Genomic DNA, 19,798 nt, shown 5'->3' with positions numbered 1-19,798 from the left:
GCTCTCGATAAATGTCATACCGACGCACGTATACTAATACTCGTAAATACATATAAATGGGCGTGTGCATGAAGCTGTATCTGTAATGTGGGCTTTGAAGGTTCTATAGTTTGTTTGTTTTTTTTTTTTTTTTTAGATGGGAAGAATAGGCACCTGGAGCTGATAATTGTAGAGCTGAAGGCACACATTTGCGAGGGGTTTAATATAAAGGCCGAGAAAAGCCTCGTGGCGATCAGCAACAGGTGAAACCGACTTTGAAAGGAAGAAACCTTATAGGCAAGTAGAGAGAAGACTGGAGTCCTCTGGACAGAGCAGAGAAATTTAAATACCTCCTCAACCCCGACCCCGAAAGAGTTTGGACAGTGTGGCTCCCTGGCCAGCCACCAGCTCAGAGCCCCTTTCCAGCAACCCAGAAAAATTCGGGTCCAGGTCTCCACCAATCCTGGCCGAGGAGGAAGCGTCTGCGCGCCTTGGCGTCCGGTTGCCAGGTAACCGAGCGTGCCCTACTTGGCAGTTTTAAGCCCCAAGGCCGAGCCCCATGGTGGGGCCCGCCTTACTCCCTGGTCTCGCTGGCCGAGGGTGGGGCTTTTGTCTATAGAGTTTTATTTTTACTTTTTTCAGTTTACATTTTATTTTGCGTATAGGAGAAAAATATCTCCTCCTTTAAAAGAGGGAAAACGTATAAAACTGACTTTGTGCAAGTTAAACAGTCTCAGGTTTGCCTGCTCGGGCCTAGCAAAGGCTTCCTTACCCAGATGCTCGGCTTTGCAACAAGAAACCCCTTCGCAGTCTCTGGACTTGGGACTTGGGGGCCTGGGAGAACTTTCTGGACCGGTTCACACCAGTGAGTGTTGCGAAGTCAAGAATCTAGAAAAAGCAACAAGTTTTTCAGTGGAGGCACGGGCTTAAAGGCTGAAGGTTTTTTGTTTTTTTGTTTGTTTGTTTTTTTGTTTTTTGTTTTTCAAGATGACCAAAGTGCCAGCCACCAAAAAGTTACAAAAAATCCCCAGCAAGAAGGCCCTTTGGCTCTTTTCCAGCTCAGATCAACTGACTCAGGTAAGTCGCCATCTCTCTGTTAACAAGAGCAATGGATTAGGTTTAGGCCCGCCCAACGGGCGGGGGGGGGGGGGGGGCGAGGCTGGACGAGGGCCTAGGTATAATGAACTTGTCCAGACATCCCTGTTGCTCTCGATGGCTGGCTTCTCACGGTGAATGAAAACACGGATCAGAGCTGCGAGCTATCCATTAGGCAGTAATTCCAAACTGATGGAGTAAATTGATGAGAGACACTGTAGAAAGTAGGGGAGAAATGAAGATGAATTGTAGACTGGTATCACAGAACTTAGTTCCAGAGATCCACTGGGGTGGAGAGGCAAGCCTTTCCTATCACTCTGTGGAGAGTTTGGTTGCAAGGGTGTCACGTTCTAAGGGGTGGGGACGGGGTCCAGGTTTGGGCTGGCTGTCGCTGTCAGGCAAGTTTCTCCACACCCCGAGCCTTTCTTTCTCCGTGATAAGACCGGGATGGGCCCAAATAGTAGAAAGAGTAAGAGACTCAAGTATAGAGGTGGTCCGTCTACGTGTATGTGATTGCGTCCTTGGTACGACTCGGGTCCGGGGTTTCTAGATGCAAATGTTATAACTGGGTAGATGATGTTTTAAGTACATTTAACTTTGATGTCTTCAAAGTCTTATTTCCAGCACAGTTAGCCAAGGGAGGGAGGGTGGGGATGGCAGCTGCTCCACCCACAGCTTGTGGAGGGAGGATTAAAAACCCTCCAGTTTATACGTGGCCCAGAATGTCCCCAGGCTCTTTTGCGTTTACAATTTTGTTTTGTTTATATTGTGTTTATGAGTCTTGCCTGCATGCTTAGTTGTGCTCTGTACATGCCTCATACGTGTGGAGGGTGTTAGATTCCCTGGGACTGGAGCTACAGATAATAGTGAGCTGCTTGCTGTGTGTGTACAAAAAATGGAGCCCTAGTGAGCTGCTGTGTGTATATACCATCTAGTCCCCTGCAAGAATAGCAAGCGCTCTTAACCTCTGAGCCATCTCTTGGACCCCAAGACTGCTCCTCTTAAAATAGTAATACATCTTCGTTCACCCCTCCTTGCTCTGCAAACAAGGGATGATTCCCTCTACGGAATTGAGCCTTGGACTTCTCCTGTCATCTCTAAATTCTTCACTTGAGTGGGTCTGACCCAGAGCATCTCCTCTGGAACCAAACTTCCTGGCAGAGCTGGATGGGAGGGAGAACGAGGCATGAGTTGGTTGTCACCAGAGCAGGTGCAGAGGGCATGCCCAGCATCCCACAGCATGTCTTCTGACTTTAGGAAGTAGATCTTGGTCTGGAGAGATGATGGCTCAGCGGTTAAGGGCACTGACTGCTCATCTGAAGGTCCTGAGTTCAAATCCCAGCAACCTTGTGGTGGCTCACAACCATCCGTAATGAGATCTGATGCCCTCTTCTGGTGTGTCTGAAGACAGCTACAGTGTACTCAAATAAATCAAAAAAAAAAAAAAAAAAAAAAAGGTGGGTCTTACGGAAATGGCCACACAGTCTGAAGTATCCCACAAAGGTAAATAGCTAACTCTGAAGAGTGCCTACCTGTGTTTAGGGGCCTTATCAGACACCCCTGCCCATTCTAGAAGGATAGTGACCTTGGCTCCTGGTACCTGGAGTTCCTGCCTTGCCATCATGAAACCTGAAGATAGAAAAGAATGCCCAAAACTTGGCCAGATCCTAAAACTTCCAAAAACTATTCTGGGGGAAAGCCTTCTGCTAACTTAGTAATACAAACATGAGTTTGTATTACAAACCCATATGGGTTTCAGCCCCACCCGAAGAGCGACCTCAGGTAAGTCAGTTCTTCTCCATCCCCTATTCTGCAAAAAAAAAATTTTTTTTGAAATACAGGCACCACTTTTAAATTTGCATTTATTCTTATTAGGGTACATGGGCTGGGGTGAGGTCTGAGTACGTGAGCATTCGCATGATCCCACAGAAAGGAAATCCTCTCCTACCATCTGGCTGTGGGCTCTGGGAGCAGAACTCAGGCCACCAGGCTCAAGCAGCAAAACCCTTTACCCTGCTGAGCCATCTTGCCAATCCCCATTTCTTGAGGAGAAAAAAAAAAAAAAAGAACCTAGCAAGCTTCTGTTTCATGGTGTAGCTTCTCTTTCAAGATGGGTTTGGATATTTATTTATTTATTTATTTATTTATTTATTTATTTATTTATTTAGCTAGCGTCACTATAAAGCAAACTCCACCAGCGACTGAGGTGACAGGACAAGTCCCTGCTCTCAGAGACGAATATGGAACACAGTGTGCCTCTCACCACTGGTGAAGTTTGGCTAAAGGGCTCCCACCCCGAGACCACTGCTTCTAGAAAGTGATGGCTCTGTTGGGTGAGGTGGTAACGTTCAAATGGAACATGATGCACCCCACCACTGAATGTCAGGGCCAGGATTGGTTGGTGTTTCAATCTCGTTAATGACTGGAGGATTGCGTAAGGTCTTATCCCTGGGTACTCTGGAGTCTGCCCGCAGAGCCAGGCAGGACTCCTGATACTGCACAGCCTGGATGAGGAGTCTGCCCCAGCTTACTCTGCACCCAGAGTGCCTGCAGTCCAAGGGGGAGGAGCAAGGCGGTTCCAAACCCATCTCTCCCGCCAGAGGGACCCCCCCCCCCCCCCGCCCTCCAGCCAGCAGGATGACAGGCCCCACTGTGGTTCTCCTCTCTCAGCAGACCGGAAGAATGGTGGCATAGTAGAGGGCAAGTGAGAGGCAGGTGATCCCCTCTAATCAGGAACGCCACACCCCATGCACAGCAGCGCTGATTACCCTGAAAAAGCGGTAAATTATCTAATGACCGCTTGTGATTTAGTACTGGGGGCAGGAGGGCAAGGAAGTAGACAGCCTCTGTGTGCCAGGCAAGGCATGGGCCAGGGAAATAGCAAGGAGCCTCTTCTCTCTCCAAGGGGACCTATAGGGACTGCACAAAGCAATTGCAATTTATTGGCTTGGTTTATGCTTTTCTTCCTTCCTTCCTTCCTTCTTTCCCTCCCTTCATCCCTCCCTCTATTTGTCTCTGTCTATCTGTTTCTTTCTCTCTCTCTTTCTCTCTCCATCCATCTCTCCCTCCTTCACTCCATTTGTCTCTGTCTGTGTTTCTCACTGTGTTTCTCACTGTCTCTGTCTGTCTGTCTCTGTCTGTCTCTGTCTCTGTCTCTGTCTCTCTCTCTCTCTCTCTGTCTCTCTCTCTCTCTCCATGGCCTAATACTCCTGCCTGGAACTATCCGCCATAGTGACCCTTCACTGTTGTGTCCAATTGCCAACCCTGTGACAGTAACCCCTCTCTGTGATCAATCGGGAGGCAGGAAGCAACTGGCCCACTCCTCCTGATGAGGGATAGGCAATGCTCTTCAGTCGACCAGAATAAGGTTGCTTTCTGTCCCTCTGCAAAGCATCAGCTGTGCAGTGTGAGGAGGGGGCTGTGGGAGGAGGGAGAGAGAGCAGAAAGTCTTCTCCCTGCAGTGTAAGTGGTCCTGGTCCTTGTGGGGTGGGGAGCTCTGCCTTTGAAGTCCATCCGCCTTCAGACCTGTCCAGGGTGAGAATCTGTGAGCCCCGTTGAATGGAATTGGAGTCCTGTGGTAGACATTTAAAAGAGTTAAATAGATGCCTGAGAGGTGCTGAGACGGTCTCAGGTCTATAGGCTTGGGTTCTCTCCCTTTTCTGGCTGGCCATGAGTGCCCCCTCCAATCTGAAGCTATAGCCATCATCAGCTCAAGGTCTAGAAGAGGCTAAGAACTCACAGTAGAGTGCACCCCCATCACAAGCAAGGTCAGACCCCAGCTCGGGGAAAGTCAGAGAGCACAGGTCTGGGGCCCATTTTCATTTTGCATGGACGCTAAGACACCATGAACAGAGTGGCAGAAACTCTGACCCGGTTTGAACCTTTTAGGCTATAGAGAAGGGAACAGCCATGGAGGCCGGCTCAGACTTGTTATTTCCAACTACTTGGAAGCTCTGGCTAGAGAGAGAGAGATCATGAATTTGAGACCAGCCTGGGCTAGAGGACCAGATTCTGCCTCAAAAAAATAATTACTTTAATGAATTTGTTAATTAAAAAGAGGGGACCCACGAGTGTACTTCAGGTCCCTTGGATTTAGCCCTCAGTCTGGTCCCATCGCTCACACTGAGATGCCGTGGAGAGCCACAAGTTATCGGGAAAAATCAAAGGAAACCGCCAGGTATTGATTAGGACCACTGCAGGCTACAAGCACAAAAAACCAACACCCCAGTGACATAAACATGCATTTTGGAGGTGGGCGGTTTCTGTATCAATTCAACTGCTCTGGAATTCAGCAGACTCTTCTCCTTGTTACAAAGTGGCTACCCCAACTCCAGGTCTCACAGCCAAGAGCCCTATGTGCCCCTTGGATGAAAAAAAGCCAAAGAACCATCCCAGCTTACATCCCCCTCTGTAAACTCTTGTGCCGGCATAGTGTTGCCATTTTTTCCCCCTCAGTGTAAGAGCAGCCCCTTCTCTAACCCTGATGCAGAAAGCAGGGCAGGAGACAGATGGTTGTCCTGGAGATGGCGTTGGGTTGACAGATCATTAGTGACTGATACAAATGAGCTCATAAAACCTCCAACACTAGGACTCCTTAGACACACACTGACAGATGGGTCTTAAAAAGAAAGACCTCCTAGTCCTGGCCCACTGGTTCTCAACCTTCCTAGCGCTAACGGCCGTCTAATACAGTTCCTCATGTCATGGTGACCCCAACCATAACATTATTTCATGGCTACCTACTAACAGCAGTTTTGCTACTGTTATGAGTCATAATGCAAATGGCTTTGGAGACAGCTGTTTGTCAAAGGGGTCGCAACCCACAGGTTGAGAACCCATATCCCAGCCCCACCCAGTGACTGCATTTGCTCACAGTGGTACCCTAGGAGAGCCATCAGGAGGGTCCAGGGTGATCTTCTGTCTTGGTTGTCACAGCCAGTGTGAGCACATTTCCAGGGGATGAACTCTGTGTGTATGTGTGTGTGTTTGTATGTATGTGTAGCACAAATGGGAGAAAGCCACCCAAGTATGAAATTCTGTTTCTCCTGGCTTCCTGGCTTCCATGATGTGATCTGAGAACACACCTTCCCCACTGTGAGCCACAATAAAGCTTTCCTTTCCAAGTCCTCTCCATCAGACACTGCAGGGCAGGGTGACTAAGAAACAAGAGGGGGAGAGTAGCATCTCCCTGTGGGAGGAGCCACCCACTCAGGTGATACAGAACCCCAAGTGCAAGACGAACGATGGTGGATGCTGGGTCACTGGGGACCTTGTTCCGGGAACTGAGGCATAGTCTCGCTGCAAAAGGAGGGATCCAGGGCTGGAGAGATGGCTCAGCGGTTAAGAGCACTGACTGCTCTTCTGAAGGTCTTGAGTTCAAATCCCAGCAACCACATGGTGGCTCACAACCATCTGTAATGAGATCTGACGCCCTCTTCTGGTATGTCTGAAGACAGCTACCGTGTACTTACATATAATAATAAATGTACCTTTGGGCCAGAGTGAGCAGGGTCGGAGAGAGCAGAGATCCCGAGTTCAATTCCCAGTAACCACATGATGGCTCACACCCATCTGTACAGCTACAGTGTACTCATATACATTAAATAAATTAAAAAATCTTTAAAAAAAAAAAAAAAAAAAGAGGAATCCAGAGCTGTGGAGAGTGCAGGAACTGTTTAGCTAGGCCATGGCATGGCTGTCCATCCTACCTCCGCACATTCTCCAAACCTCAGGCGGCGCTGCTGAATCCAAACATTTCATGAATCTACGAGTTTCAGCACTGAGGGGGCATTTACCATTTACGTCAAATCCAACAGAAGCCAATTATACCTTTCTCAGGCTGAACAAACCAACATAGTTTTCCCCCTCGGAGATCTTTCTGACAGCTAAATTCAGAACCATTATCTCCAGTCATGGGATGCCTTCTATCAAGAGAGAGTGCCACTTTCCTGCTCTGAGTTTCTGTGTTCAAACCCCACCGAGGACATTTTCTGGGGGCTCCTTCAGATCTCAAGTATTTCTATCCAAACTGGGATGTGTGCCGTGGAAGGTTTATGTAAGAACGTGAAAGCCGACAGTGTCTAGTGATCTGTGGTGGCAGGTAGGTGGTGGTAGGAGACTTCTCAGTGGAACTGGGCTGGTTTGTGAGGGGAGTAAAGATGTTTTGTATGCTGTCGCTCAGGGGCAGGAAGGGGAGGCAGTCCACCCAGCTACAGGCTAGGGGCATCTTCTGAGTTTACACTGGACACCTACCTCCCCTGTGACAGATGTCTGAAGGACACTAGCAAGAAGCAAACCCCAGGTATTCTCCCCAGGGTCCCACAGTCCTGTTGGAGAGAGAATCCTTAGAAGTGACTGTCAATCAAAGGGGTTAGTTAATGCCACCTGGACCCTATTCACACGCCTGACATAAAGTGACAGGTGACAGTGCCTGCGCCAAACCTGCACACGGCCACTAGAATGGGTGCTCTAACTGGTCTTCGAAGGATTGCGGAATGATTATGTTCTCGGGAGAAATGGAAATGTTTGAAATGTTTCTGGTACTCCCTGGTTGGGGAAATGCATGGATGCAGAAGCCATGGCTACCAAGAGCTGACTATATACAGAAGCACGTAACCTGATTTTTTACATTTATTTTTGAGATTATAATTTAATTACAGCATTTCTCCCTTTCCTTCCCTCTCCTCTCTTCATATGGTAAGCCCTCCCTGCTCTCCTTCAAATTCATGGCCTCTGTTTTTTTACTTATTTTATATATATGTGTATGTATGTATATGTATATACATATGTACATATGTATATATAATATATGTGTATACATATACATATATACATATATACAACAATTAGTAGGAAAATATATATGTACATACACACACATATATATATAGTCCTAAATATAACCCCTTCAGCTTCTTTTGTTTTGTTTTTGAGACAGGGTTTCTCTGTGTAGCCCTGGCTGTCCTGGAACTCACTCTGTAGACCAGGCTGGCCTAGAACTCAGAAATCCGCCTGCCTCTGCCTCCCAAGTGCTGGGATTAAAGGTGTGCACCACCACTGCCCAGCTTACCCCTTCAGCTTCTATGATGCTACCGAGGCTGATGGTTTGGCACTGGAGCACCGATTGGTGTGTCCTCCCCTTGGCTTGCTGTCCAGGGTTCTAATGGCCAGGATGCGCATGAAGCTGGGAAAGTAGAGCACATCTGTAACGTAAGTGATGGCCAGCTGTCCTCCGCCAGTGCACACCCACACGCACAGGCACAAAATGTTGGGTTTTTATTATTATTATTTACACTATTTTATTAGGTTCTTCTATCTCTCACCCTTCCAACCTTTATCCCACCCTGATCCCTCCCAAACCCCCAGCACTAGGTAGGAGAGAAAGAAGTTAAGAGGGGAAAGGGGAAGCAGACCTCTTTAGACTACTTCCTGGTGATTAGGGACAAGTTCCTTGGGGCAAGCCCACTCTTCATAGTCAGGATATCTCCAGCTTCTCCTTTTCATCTCTTTGTTCATTTTGCTCAGGGTTACTTGATAACAGCATCAAGCAGCAGGGGGAGCAGCAGCAGGGGGAACAGGGAAGCAGCTGCCGCAGATGGAGCAGCAGCAGGGGGAGCACGGGAGCAGCTACAGCAGATGGAGCAGCAGCAGGGGGAACAGGGAAGCAGCTGCAGCAAATGGAGCAGCAGCGGGGGGAGCAGCAGGAGGAGTAACAGCGGCAGGGGGAGTAGCAGTAGCAGATGGAGTAGCAGCAGGGGAAACAGCAGCAGCAAGGGGAGCAGCTGTAGCAGCAGCAGGGGAAGCAGTAGGAGGGGGAGCAGCAGCAGGAGGGGGAGCAGCTGCAGCAGGGGGAGCAGCTACAACGGGAAGGAGCAGCTGCAGTGGTGGGGAGCAGCTGCAGCAGGTGGAGCAGTAGCAGCAGCCTTCTTCAGAGTGCCTCCTGCCTCTCTTCACGATGTGGTGTTTATTCCCTCTCCAGAATCCCCAGATTTAAACTATTTGCAGCTGGCCAAAATCAACACCCTTCTAGAGCACCAGACAATCATAGTCAGCGGCTGTGGACAAACTGAAGCAGTTTCCACACCAGGGATTAAAACATAAACGAATTCACATAATATACCTGGGTCTTTAAAGAAATCAAAACTCTCACTGCTACACAAATATGAATACACATGCATACAGAGAGACACTCATCACACACACACACACATACACACACTCTCTCCAGAATGAAGGCTTATATCTTTAATGAGGTTTAGAAGGTACTGCGTGAGCCCACCGAGTTTCCCCCCAGCCTTGTTTGTTCTTGTGTGTGTGTGCGTGTGTGTGTAAAACATGCCACACCCTCCATCTTTCTCCTCTCCCAGAATATGTTTCAGCATTAGCTCCATGGGGACCTTCTAGACAAGCCTTCCCTGTGCATCCCTTCCCAAACCAGGTCGCAGGCTCCTGTTCACCAGTTTCCACGACCTGACACCTTCTCCCCTGGCAAACTGACAACTTCTCCACAGCAGGAGGCAGGCCAGCTTTGACTGTCACCATAACACTAGTATCCAGCAGGACCTGCCCTGTGGTAGACACACAGTTAACCTTTGATTGAAGCAGACCCCTATCTCCAGAAGCTGCTTGGTTCATGGACAGTCACCCATGAGTATCAAAACCAAACCAGCTCTGCTTGGGATAGAAAGAGGAGCCAGGGTCTAGATGGAACCCGGGAAGGGAACAGGTCAGAGCAACCTCTCAACACCATCACCAGAAGCTGCCAAGCCCATGGCTTTTCCTGTCCAGATGCTCCCAGAGGTCCACATGGTGGCCGAACAGCCACAGCCCTTTGCCTGGAAGGGGGAGCCCTGGCTCCCAGCTCTCTTGCTTGCCTGTCTCGATGATTCTGGGGGACCCATGTGAGCTCCCCTGTTCCTTCATCTTCATCTAAGCAGAGAGTCTAACCTGGAATTTCCTGGCCTCAGTTTTTACATGATTGGAGAAAGAAATGTAACAACCTCCTACCTATCGGGTACCATTACTCCTCAGTCCCATGGAGCAGATGAGATCACAGTCCTCTGTGTGCAGAGATGAGGAGCCTGAGCCTTAGAGCGGGTTCCTGCTTGGGAATGTCTTAGCTACTTTTCAGGATGCTTTGACATAAACAGCCAGACAACAACAGCTTAAGAGAGGTTTCAGCTCACAGTTACAGGGGTGGGTTAGAGATGTTATAATGACAGGAGCTTTGAGGAGGCTATTCACACTGGACCCCCAGCCAGAAAGCAGAGAGCGATTCATTCTGGGGATCACATTACTTTCTCCCAACTAGTCAGGCCAGGACCCCAGCCTGGAGACTAGTGCCACTCACACTGTCTGAGAGTCTTCCCACCTCTGCAAGATCACCCCTCACAGATGTGCCCAGGGGTTTACCTCCTATGCGATCCTTCATTCTATCACACTGACAATATTCCTCGTAAGCAGACACAATGAAGTCGAGGTCTTAATCTCAAACCAAATAACTTCTGAGAGCCTGTGTTGCCAGGAGGAGCCTCATGAGCTATGGTACCACTGAGCAGGAGGCAAGCACCTCTCTGAGAGGCATCTGTTGGAGCAAGTTCTTAAGGAGTACATTCCAAAAGTCGCTGACAGAAAAGCGAGAGTGCCAACTTTCACTTTAGGCACCGCACATGAGAATCTGACTGTGCCCGTGACCACGAGCAAGGACATTTGCATTTTTTTTTCTTGAGATCTCGCTAAAATATGCTGTCGGGCTTCTGTCACAGGGAAGAGCTGAAGACGGGGGAAGGAAGCAAGAAAAGAAGCAGTCAACTTCCCAAACAGAGCCCTTTTCGGTGGAAGGCATGGATGCCGTTTCTAATTAGAGCCCTCGTTTCTAAGAAAGGCGTGTTTTGATTCCAGGTCAATACGCTGCCAAGACCCGCTAGCTAAAGGAAAGGAGACAAGAGGCTCAGCTAATGAGGGATAGGGCTGGGGAGTGGGGAGGTGGAGACGCTGATCATTTAAACAGCTTAATTGGGTTGGATAATTGAGGTATATCCAGCTAAATGAATTCCTTCTGAATCTAAGCTCTGACCTATAGGGTTTTTGTTTAGGGGAAAAAAAAGCACTCAGCTTTGTGAATTTGATCTTTTTTTTTTTTTTTTTTTTTTTTTTTAAATCTGGCCACTTGGCTTAGAGAACAGAGCATTCAGAAAGTGCCTGTGCACCGGGCAGAAACCCCGAGAGTGAGTCTGGGGGAACCTTCCACTTCTGCATGCACATCCTCACATCCTCAGGCAGGTGTAGATCCCACCTGAGCAGGGACCCACAATGCCCCGCCCACCTTTACCACAGCCTCTGCTGGCTGTTCCACAGAGATGGCAAACTGGTGATTGACAGGCTTCTCTGGAGGAACAGAACCAATTAGAGTGGATGTATAAGCTAAGATGGTTGATAGCTGTATTTGTGTGCATGTGCGCCTGTATACATTTCTGGGCACCATGTGTGTGCAGGAGCCCTTAGAGACCAGAAGAGGGCACCAAATCCCCTGGAAACTGAAGTTACAGGCTGCCCAGTGTGAGTACTGGGAACAGAACCCAGGTCCTCCACAAGAGCAATAAGCACTCTTAATAGCTGAGTCAACTCTCGGGGCCCAGGATACACACCCCAAGAGGGTTTATTAGAGTAGCTCTTACAGAGCAGGGTCTGGAGAGCCCAGAATAGCTAGCTGCACTCCAGAATAGTAAACCCTCCAGTTCAGTTCCATTCACATAGCTGGATGCCTAAAGAGTACCAATCTATCCCTGAAGGTCTGGAAGCTCCCTGTAGGGTAGAGGGTGCAGCTGCTGGAGTCTCTTCCATGTTAAAAGGCCACAGAAACTGGAGTGGGATGCTCTTCCAGGAAAGAAAGGCTCCCACTCAGGAAGGAACAAAGGCAGGCAGGGGACACTGCTGATTCCCTTGGACCTCTTTGGGAGGGGGCATGATGGAGTCACTAAAGATGAAACCCAGGGCCTCATTTATGTGAGGCAAACACTGCCCTGTCTGTAACCTCACTCAGATTGCCCACTGTGAAGAGAAGTCTTCCTTCCTCACTCGCCCCTCCCTGGAAACACTCTCAACAGGCACACCCGGAGGTGTGTCTCCCAGTCAGGATTAACCATCACCACCCCCATGGGCGAGTGACTCCCTGTGTCTTAGTCTCCCCCTCTCCCCCCATGTGAGCAGTAACAGTTCCCACTTGACTGGTTTGCTGGAAGGACTGCCAGTGTAATGCTCAGAAACGTCCCTGTTGTAGAGGAAGGGCTCCCTAGGGGTAATCACCCCTCTCTCTATTGCCATGTAGGGATCAAAGCCAGTGGCCCACAAATATCAAGAATTAAGAATGCTTAGGCGCTGACATTTCCAGGAATGATGACGGCTCCCCAGCTGTCAGTTGTATATGTATGCCGCAGAAGGCGCCAAAAGGGTAATGCAGCCGGCAAGGTTCCCTTCCTGAGAGCCCTTGAAGCAAATGCCCAAAAGGTAATTAGCACAGGGTTGTCGCCTACGTTTCCCATGCTTATTAGAGGAACTTGTCGTCTGCTAATCAAGACGCTCTCAGATATTTATAGACCATTTAAAGGAGGCGACTCAAGGCTCAGGGGAGGCACTGGGGAACTTGGGAGAATGTCAGCCTGGCTTCCTTACCATGGGATGGAAGGACTGTATGAGTTGGGGGCCAGCCCGCAGGGTCTGTGGGAGCAGACATAGGCAACCTTGACTCTTCCTTATTTTTTTAGTGTTTTATTAGCATATATTAAATATACATCATTAATGGGCTTTGTTGTGCTTTATTCATACATGCGCCTGATATATCTAGGCCATATTCATCCTGACACCCTCTCGTTGGAGCTCCTTCCTCTGGTCAAACGGCCTCTGCTCCCACGTAATGGGATATGTGTGTGTAGCCCAGTCCTGCCCCAGGACTGCGCTCATCGTCACCCTTGGATGGGAAATCGGCTATGAAGTCCCACCCCAAGGGGAGGACCTAGACAGTTAACCATTGATGTAGGTGGCAGAGACATTTGTCATAGCCATCAGTAAGGCACACATTTCTATAGAAAAGCTCTGGGCAGCAAGGAGGCATGCTACTCGACTCACTTTCACTGACACAGTGCTGAAGAGAAGTACCTTGACCAACTGGTGTCCACTCTTCATACCCCAGAAGACTCTTAAGCCTGCCTCACCCCTGTCTTATAGGCTTCCTAGGGAGGAACTGGAAGACCAGTCCTCCAGCCCCCAGGGGCAAGGTTCCCCCTGTATGTTCCTTGCCTCCTTCCCTCTGTGGTGTCAGCCCAGGATCACAGAAGCTGGTGTGGCGGCAATCAATCACTTCTCAAATCCTTCACTCCTGGTCTGGTCTGCTCATCTCCTCACGGTAGCCAAGGCCTGTGGGATCATTCTTCTGCAGTGACTTCAGAGACTGCTGCTTAGCGGTCCCTCTCGCTGTGCTTGAGTCTGCCACCCGTGGCACCTGAAACTAGTCTGGCACACAGCCTGTCCTTTCTCTTCCTGTGTACCAAGGCGGCACAGCATCATAGCACGTGATCAACAGATATTACCTCTAGGCTCACATATTTGGAGGCTTAGTCATCGGGGACCAGCAGTACTTGCGAAGGATTAAGAGGCATGGTCTTGCTGGAGGAAGTGTGCGTCACTGGGGGTGGGCTTTGATGGTTCAAACGTTCAAGCCAGGCCTAGGGAGTCTCTCTTCTGCTGCCTGTGGATCCAGATGTAGAACTCTCAGCTTCCTCTCTTGCATCAAGTCTACCTGTGTGCTACCACGGTCCCCTCCCCATGATGACAATGGATTAAACCTCTGAAACTGTAAGCCAGCCCCAATTAAATGCTGCCTTTTAATCAGACCCTTTGCCTTGGCCATGGTGTTTCTTTACATCAGTAGAACAGTGACTAAAACAGAGGCCGGCTGCTCAGGGAGAGATCAACCCTCGAAAGCAAGTCTGCCCGCAAAAGACCAAGTGCCCCACCCCCACCTCTACCCCTGCCCCACTCCCTGTGGATGCTCACTGCCACAGATAGCCCCCCCCCCCCCCGCAGAGGCTCAGCTTGGCTTCGTTTTTTGTTGAGTTTCCGACTTTGCCCTCCCAGCCTGTGTCATCCCCATGACAAGTGACAGGCATGTGGAGAGAGAAACCACCCTGAGACCACAGAACTCTAACCACAGGTGGCCAGGCTGTGGCTCCTCACAGACTGCCCTCTTCCTCCCATTCTGGATCTTCACCTTGCCCTCATCTGCTTGGGAGGGACAACAGCCTCTTCCGGGGCTTAAAAGGACCAGGGTTTAATCTGTCGCAGGGGTCTGGATGGAAGAGGGGGTTGATGGGCTGAGACCAAGGGCCACCTAAGCAGCCAGTGGCAGCCAGTCCTGAGTCAGAGGGAAAAAAGAGAGTGTTGTTTCCCAGGAAGGAAAAGGCTGTGTTTATTTCCCCAGAGTGTGAGAGCTGAGCCTTCCCTCTTAATCAATCTCTCTCCCTCCCCTGCCTTCTCTCTCTGTCTCTCTGTCTGTCTCTCTATCTCCCTCCCTCCCTCCCTCTCTCCCTTTCTCACCCCTCCTCCTTTCTCTCCCACGTCATTGTAACGATGAAGAACAATACATTATGTATCACTTTTCTTCTCTCAGCTTAATTAGCTTAATTAATTGTTTCAACCATCTCATATGTTTAAAAAGGGGAGAGACAGAGAAGCCAAGCTGGCCATTTGAACAAAGGAACCAGTGTTTCAGACCGACTGCTAAGCAACCCCCGCCCCCATCTCTCAGACACATGTATGTCCTTTAGTCTGCCCAGGACTGAGGTGGGCATCTGTCTGTAACCCTGTAAATAGATCATTAGGCAAGACTGGCATATGTCTCAATAGTGAAAGACAGGGCTGCAATCCCCGTGGTCACAGGGAAGAGCCTGGCCTCTGGGTTTCCTGGCATCAGTGGTCCTTTGCTGAATGTCACCTTTTACAAAGGAGAAAGGAGAAGATTTCCTTCAGAGCACTGTACAGAGTGCACGGCTTCCCGCAGCACTGCCTGCTGAGGGATGGATGGGTGGGGTTGCTTTGATAAAGAACTTGATCACAAGGCATCAAAGTAGACCGGGCAGTGTTGTTGCAGACAAATTCTTTATTTTATATTCCTGGTTCCCAGCAAAGCATAGCACAGACTTTGGGGGTGGGGGTGGGGGGTGGGGAGTAGGTGCCACAGGCCCAATGAATAGGGCAGAAGTGGGGTGGGGCGCAAGCTCACCCAGGGACCTTGTGCGTCTCCTCTGGGTCAGGAAGTTTTTGGGCACTGTCTTTGTGCCCAGGTAGGTGCAGAATGGAAGCCAACAGAGACCAAAAGAAAGAATCCTCTCCCGGGTTATAAAAAGCAGGGCAGTCTTTCTAAACTGAGCAGTCAATCCAGGCCCCCTCCAGTTCTTCAAAGGGCTGGTGTGGGCAATGAGCTACTGCTACATCTTATTGTGGCCAAGAACCCAGCAAGATTGGCAGAATCAGTTTAAGGGGGGGGGGGAATTTCTGCTCACGGTTTCAGAGAGATTTCCTCCACCACACCTGGGAGGGCATGGTGAAAAGACAAATCAGAGGATGCCCTCAGAACTGGGTCTGTGGAACCACCTATGCCCACCCCCGGGATGGGCCCCATCTCTGAAGGGTCCATGGTCTTTAAAGCAGACTCACCAGCTTGGGGTGGGGGTGGGAGTGTGTGGGTCAAGCACACCAAACAGGAGCTGGGCCAGTGGGTGACAGTTCGATCCCAACCCTACCAGAAAACCATAAAGCAACCTTCAATGCCATTTGGCCCACTTCCTGCTTAACACAGCTGGAAGGAAGGGTTCGTGTTTGGCACACCAGGAGTCCTGCCTGTGGAGTCTCCCAGATGAATAAATGAGCTCTCAGAACCTCAGTGTCCTTATCTGCAAAATGGGCCTAGAGTTAGTCCCTCCTTGAGGTAGCCTTGGATAGCTAGGATACCCTGGTCCTTCTGAGTCTCCAGGGTGGGTACCCAGACTACGCATTGGTACTTAAGTGTGTTCTGAGCTCCTAAGTATTTTTGTTGAGATCAGCAAGTTCTTCTCTTTCTTTCATTGTCTTTTCTGAGACAGGGTCTCACTGTGTACAGCCTTGGCTTTTCTGGAACTCACTATGTAGACCAGGCTGGCCCTGAACTCACATGAATCTGTCCACCTCTGCCTCCTGAGTGCTGAAATCAAGGGTGTGCGTCACCATACCCACTGCCAAGTTCTGTTGAAGAAGCTATTTCTGACTCGCCCATGATTGCTCTTTCTCTCTCCAACACTTTGGGGCCGGTGCTAGAGTCATGGCCCTCACCACACAATGCCTGCCTGTCCCTGGAGTAGACGCTGCCATTCATGATCACCCAGCCCACAGCCATCACTTGGTCACTCACTGTATTAGTTAGTTACTTTTACATTGCTGTAATGAAATGAAACACTCAACAGAAATGGCTCAAGAGAGGAAAGGTTTGACTACAGGAACATGCCACCAGTGGCTCATTTGTTCACCCGTTGAAGGGCTCTGCGTGGAGGAAGGATGAGAGGTCTGCCATCTGCTTTCTCAAAAGATTCACCCCTGGTAGATCCACAGCGGCCATATCAGGGATACAGGCCAACAACTGTGTCGGGTGGCTGTGGCAGTTTGGAGGGGAAGGGCCCATTTTAGCTTGCAGCTTCAAAGCATGGCAGAAGATATTGTAGCATTCCCAGGAGCAGACCACGGCAGCAGGAGTGGGAGGGGCTTACATCTTCCAGCTAGTCATGAAGCAGAGAGGTCAGCCAGACCCTTGACCATGCCTGGAACCCACCAGCCCTGCCTGCTTGGCTAACCAGGCCCTGTATCCCATAAGTGCAGTGTCCTTCACTCTTTCTGCCTGTCTGAAAAAGCTTTTCCTTTGCTGAGAGCTGTAAGGGGCATTTTCACTGGCTATCGTCAGACTTTTAAAGTGAGCAGGGGGGATTGGTACCATGTTTCTTTAAATGTGCCGTTCGGTTTTTGTGTATTAGTCTTATAGTTCCTAGATACTGCTTAGCCTGGAATTTTCTCTCCTTTGGGTTTCTGCCTCCACATCTCTCCAGCAACTTTGAAATTACAAGTCTTTGCTATTTATCTCCCCACCCCCCAATCTGTCTTACTAGAAGAATAAGTGCCCCCCCCACACACACACACACACTCCCTCTTTCTTAGAAACCTCAGTGCTTAACCACCAGGGCTTTCAGAGCAGTGTCCTCTCAGCAGTGTCCTCTCTCCAGGCTTCCCCGGTTGTTCTTACTGTTGCTCTATTAATCTGGGTTTTGTTTTTGTTTTGTTTTTTGTTTTGTTTTGGTGGGGGGCAGTGTACATGTTCGTGTGTGTGTGGGTGTATGTAACTGAGTTTGTGTGTGTGTATGTGCATATGTGTATATGTGAGTGTGTGTGGAGTGTATATGTATATATTGTGTGAGTGTGTATATATGTGTAAGTGTGTATGTGAGTATGTGTGTGAATATGTGTATGTGAGTGTGTATGTGAGTGTGTATGTGAGTGTGTATGTGAGTGTGTGTGTGTGTGCTTGGATGTGCACAGGTGCACATGTATGTATCGGGGCCAGAAGCCGGCATCAGGTGACTCTCCCTAGAACTTTCCACCTTCTTAAATTTTTGTGGGGAGCACAGGGTCTCTCACTTGACACAAGACTTGCCAGTTTGTGGAGACCTGCCCTGACTGGCAAGCCCTGATGATCATCGCGTCTCTACCCCATCACTCTGAGGTTACAGACCTGTGCTGCCATGCCCAGCCTTTACATGGCCAATGGAGATCTGAACTCGGGTCTTTACGCCTGTACAGTGGACATTTTACCCTGGGCCATCTCCCCAGACCTGATCACTCATGTCAAACTCTAACTTCCACCACAATGCACACACACACACACACCACACACACACGTCCCTGGGTTCTGCAGCTTAATAAGGTATAGCAAATACATGAGCCCGTGTAACTGCCACTCAACCCAATGCAGAGCACTGTAAACCTGACAATCCCCCTGCTTCCCCTGACTGCAGCCAAACACCAGCCACTATGGCTGTGGGCCCATTTCTTCTGGCGATGTGGTTGCTATGGTCCATGCTCTTCTGTGGCTGCCTCTCCCATCCCCATGTGACCAAGCATGTCAGACTGTGCTTGCTTTCGTTTCTGAATTGTACTCAGGGTTGCAGATGTACCAGACTTTCTCCATTCGTCTGCTGGTTGAGTTTGAGCCTCTCCTCATGTCCTTCCTTTTTAGAATCTAACAAACAAACAAACAAAAAAGTTCCGAGCCATTCGCTCGTGCATGTCATGCGGGACGCCCACCCTGGTGAGCAGAGCAGGCTCTCAGCCCTGATGTAAGCCAGAAGCCCGGGGCCAGAGACTCCTGTCAGATAAGCCATCCCAAGCAGGGTGAGCATGACAGAAAGAGCAGGCACAGGCTGCCATAGGAGCAAACAGCTGGAAGGGTGACTCCAGCCAGTGCTTCCAGAAGGGCTCAGGGGGAAGCCTGGAGAAGAGACTCAGTGGGACTGGGAGAGAATGAGGGGAAGATGAAGGCATGCCCCGGGACGTGTAGAAAGTTCTGCAGTTGTGGAAAACACATGGAAGCTGACACTTTGCCGCCTGTCCACACGGGGAAGTGTGCACTGTGTCAGGCAGATCTCAAGCATATCACTTCATTGAATCCTCAGGACAACTGTGAGGGCCGCATTAAGCTTCCTTCAATAACTGGAGGGTCAGACTCAGGAAGAGGAGGTGACCCATCTCCCTCAGGCAGTGCCATGGGTGATCATAGCAGGACCCAAACCTGAGGACAATCTCTAAAAGTAGCATTTGGGCTTTGGTTTTTTTGTTTGTTTGTTTGTTTGTTTCAATTTTGCTTCTGTTCTTGTTCGTGATCAAAGGCAAGGGTTTAAAAGAAGGTGGGATCAAGTGACCAGGGAAATGGCTCAGCCATTGACAAGCCTTAGGAACTGAGTTCAGATCCCAGCACAGGCTCAGAATCTAGGTGCCAGGGAGGCAGAGACAGGAGGATCTCTGGGGCTCGCTGGTTGGCCAGTTGAGTTGAGTCAACCAGCCCTCCTGTCCCAGTGAGATGCCCTGTCTAAAGGAGAAAGTGGATGGCTCTTGAGGAATGGCACCCAAGGTTTTGTCTCTGGCCTGCACACACACACACACACACACACACACACACACACACAAGTGCACACACATGCGCTCCCAGGAATGCACAGGTGACTCCCTGCAGGTGTATTCCAGGAACTGGAAGCTGAGGGGTGGCAGGAAGTGGGCAGTACCAACTCAACAGCCTGGAGGCCCACTCCTGATGATCCTCTGGCTCCAGTGAGGCTCCAGTGAGGCTCCAGTGAGGCTCCAAATACTGAAGGCTCCACAGCCCTGACAGCTTGCCGTGCCGGTGTGCTTCCTACTGCTGAGATGAACACTGACCCAAAGTAACCAGGGAACAAAAGGGATATCGCCATCACAGGAGAGGAGCTCGGGGTGGGAAGCAGGAAGACTGTTTTTACTGGCTTGCCCCCTAGGTCTCCATCATCCTACCCAGGACCACCTGCCCAGGAGTGGTACCACCTACAATGGACTGGACCCTCAGACATCAATCAGTAATTAAGAAAATCCACCTCCCACCCCAAACTTGCCCACAGGCTAGTCT

At 49.8% G+C, this 19,798-nt stretch overlaps 1 protein-coding gene across 3 annotated transcripts in view; it reads left to right on the top strand.

Moving 5' to 3' along the window:
- Window positions 1-531: 531 nt before the first annotated feature.
- Window positions 532-19,798, top strand: part of Ccdc60 (coiled-coil domain containing 60) — a 167,345-nt gene continuing 148,078 nt past the window's right edge. For all 3 annotated transcript variants that reach the window (XM_021162733.3, XM_021162734.3, XM_021162731.2), the window contains exon 1: window positions 532-1,056. In XM_021162733.3, the coding sequence (XP_021018392.1) occupies window positions 967-1,056 (90 nt within the window). In that variant the 5' untranslated portion in view covers window positions 532-966. The remainder of the gene's footprint in view (window positions 1,057-19,798) is intronic.

This window comes from Mus caroli, unplaced genomic scaffold (genome assembly GCF_978045245.1).
Source record: "Mus caroli unplaced genomic scaffold, Mus_caroli_1 scaffold_4, whole genome shotgun sequence".
Lineage (NCBI taxonomy): Eukaryota > Metazoa > Chordata > Mammalia > Rodentia > Muridae > Mus > Mus caroli.
Note: the sequence above shows the minus strand (reverse complement) of the source record. Positions and strands in the feature narration are given on the sequence as shown.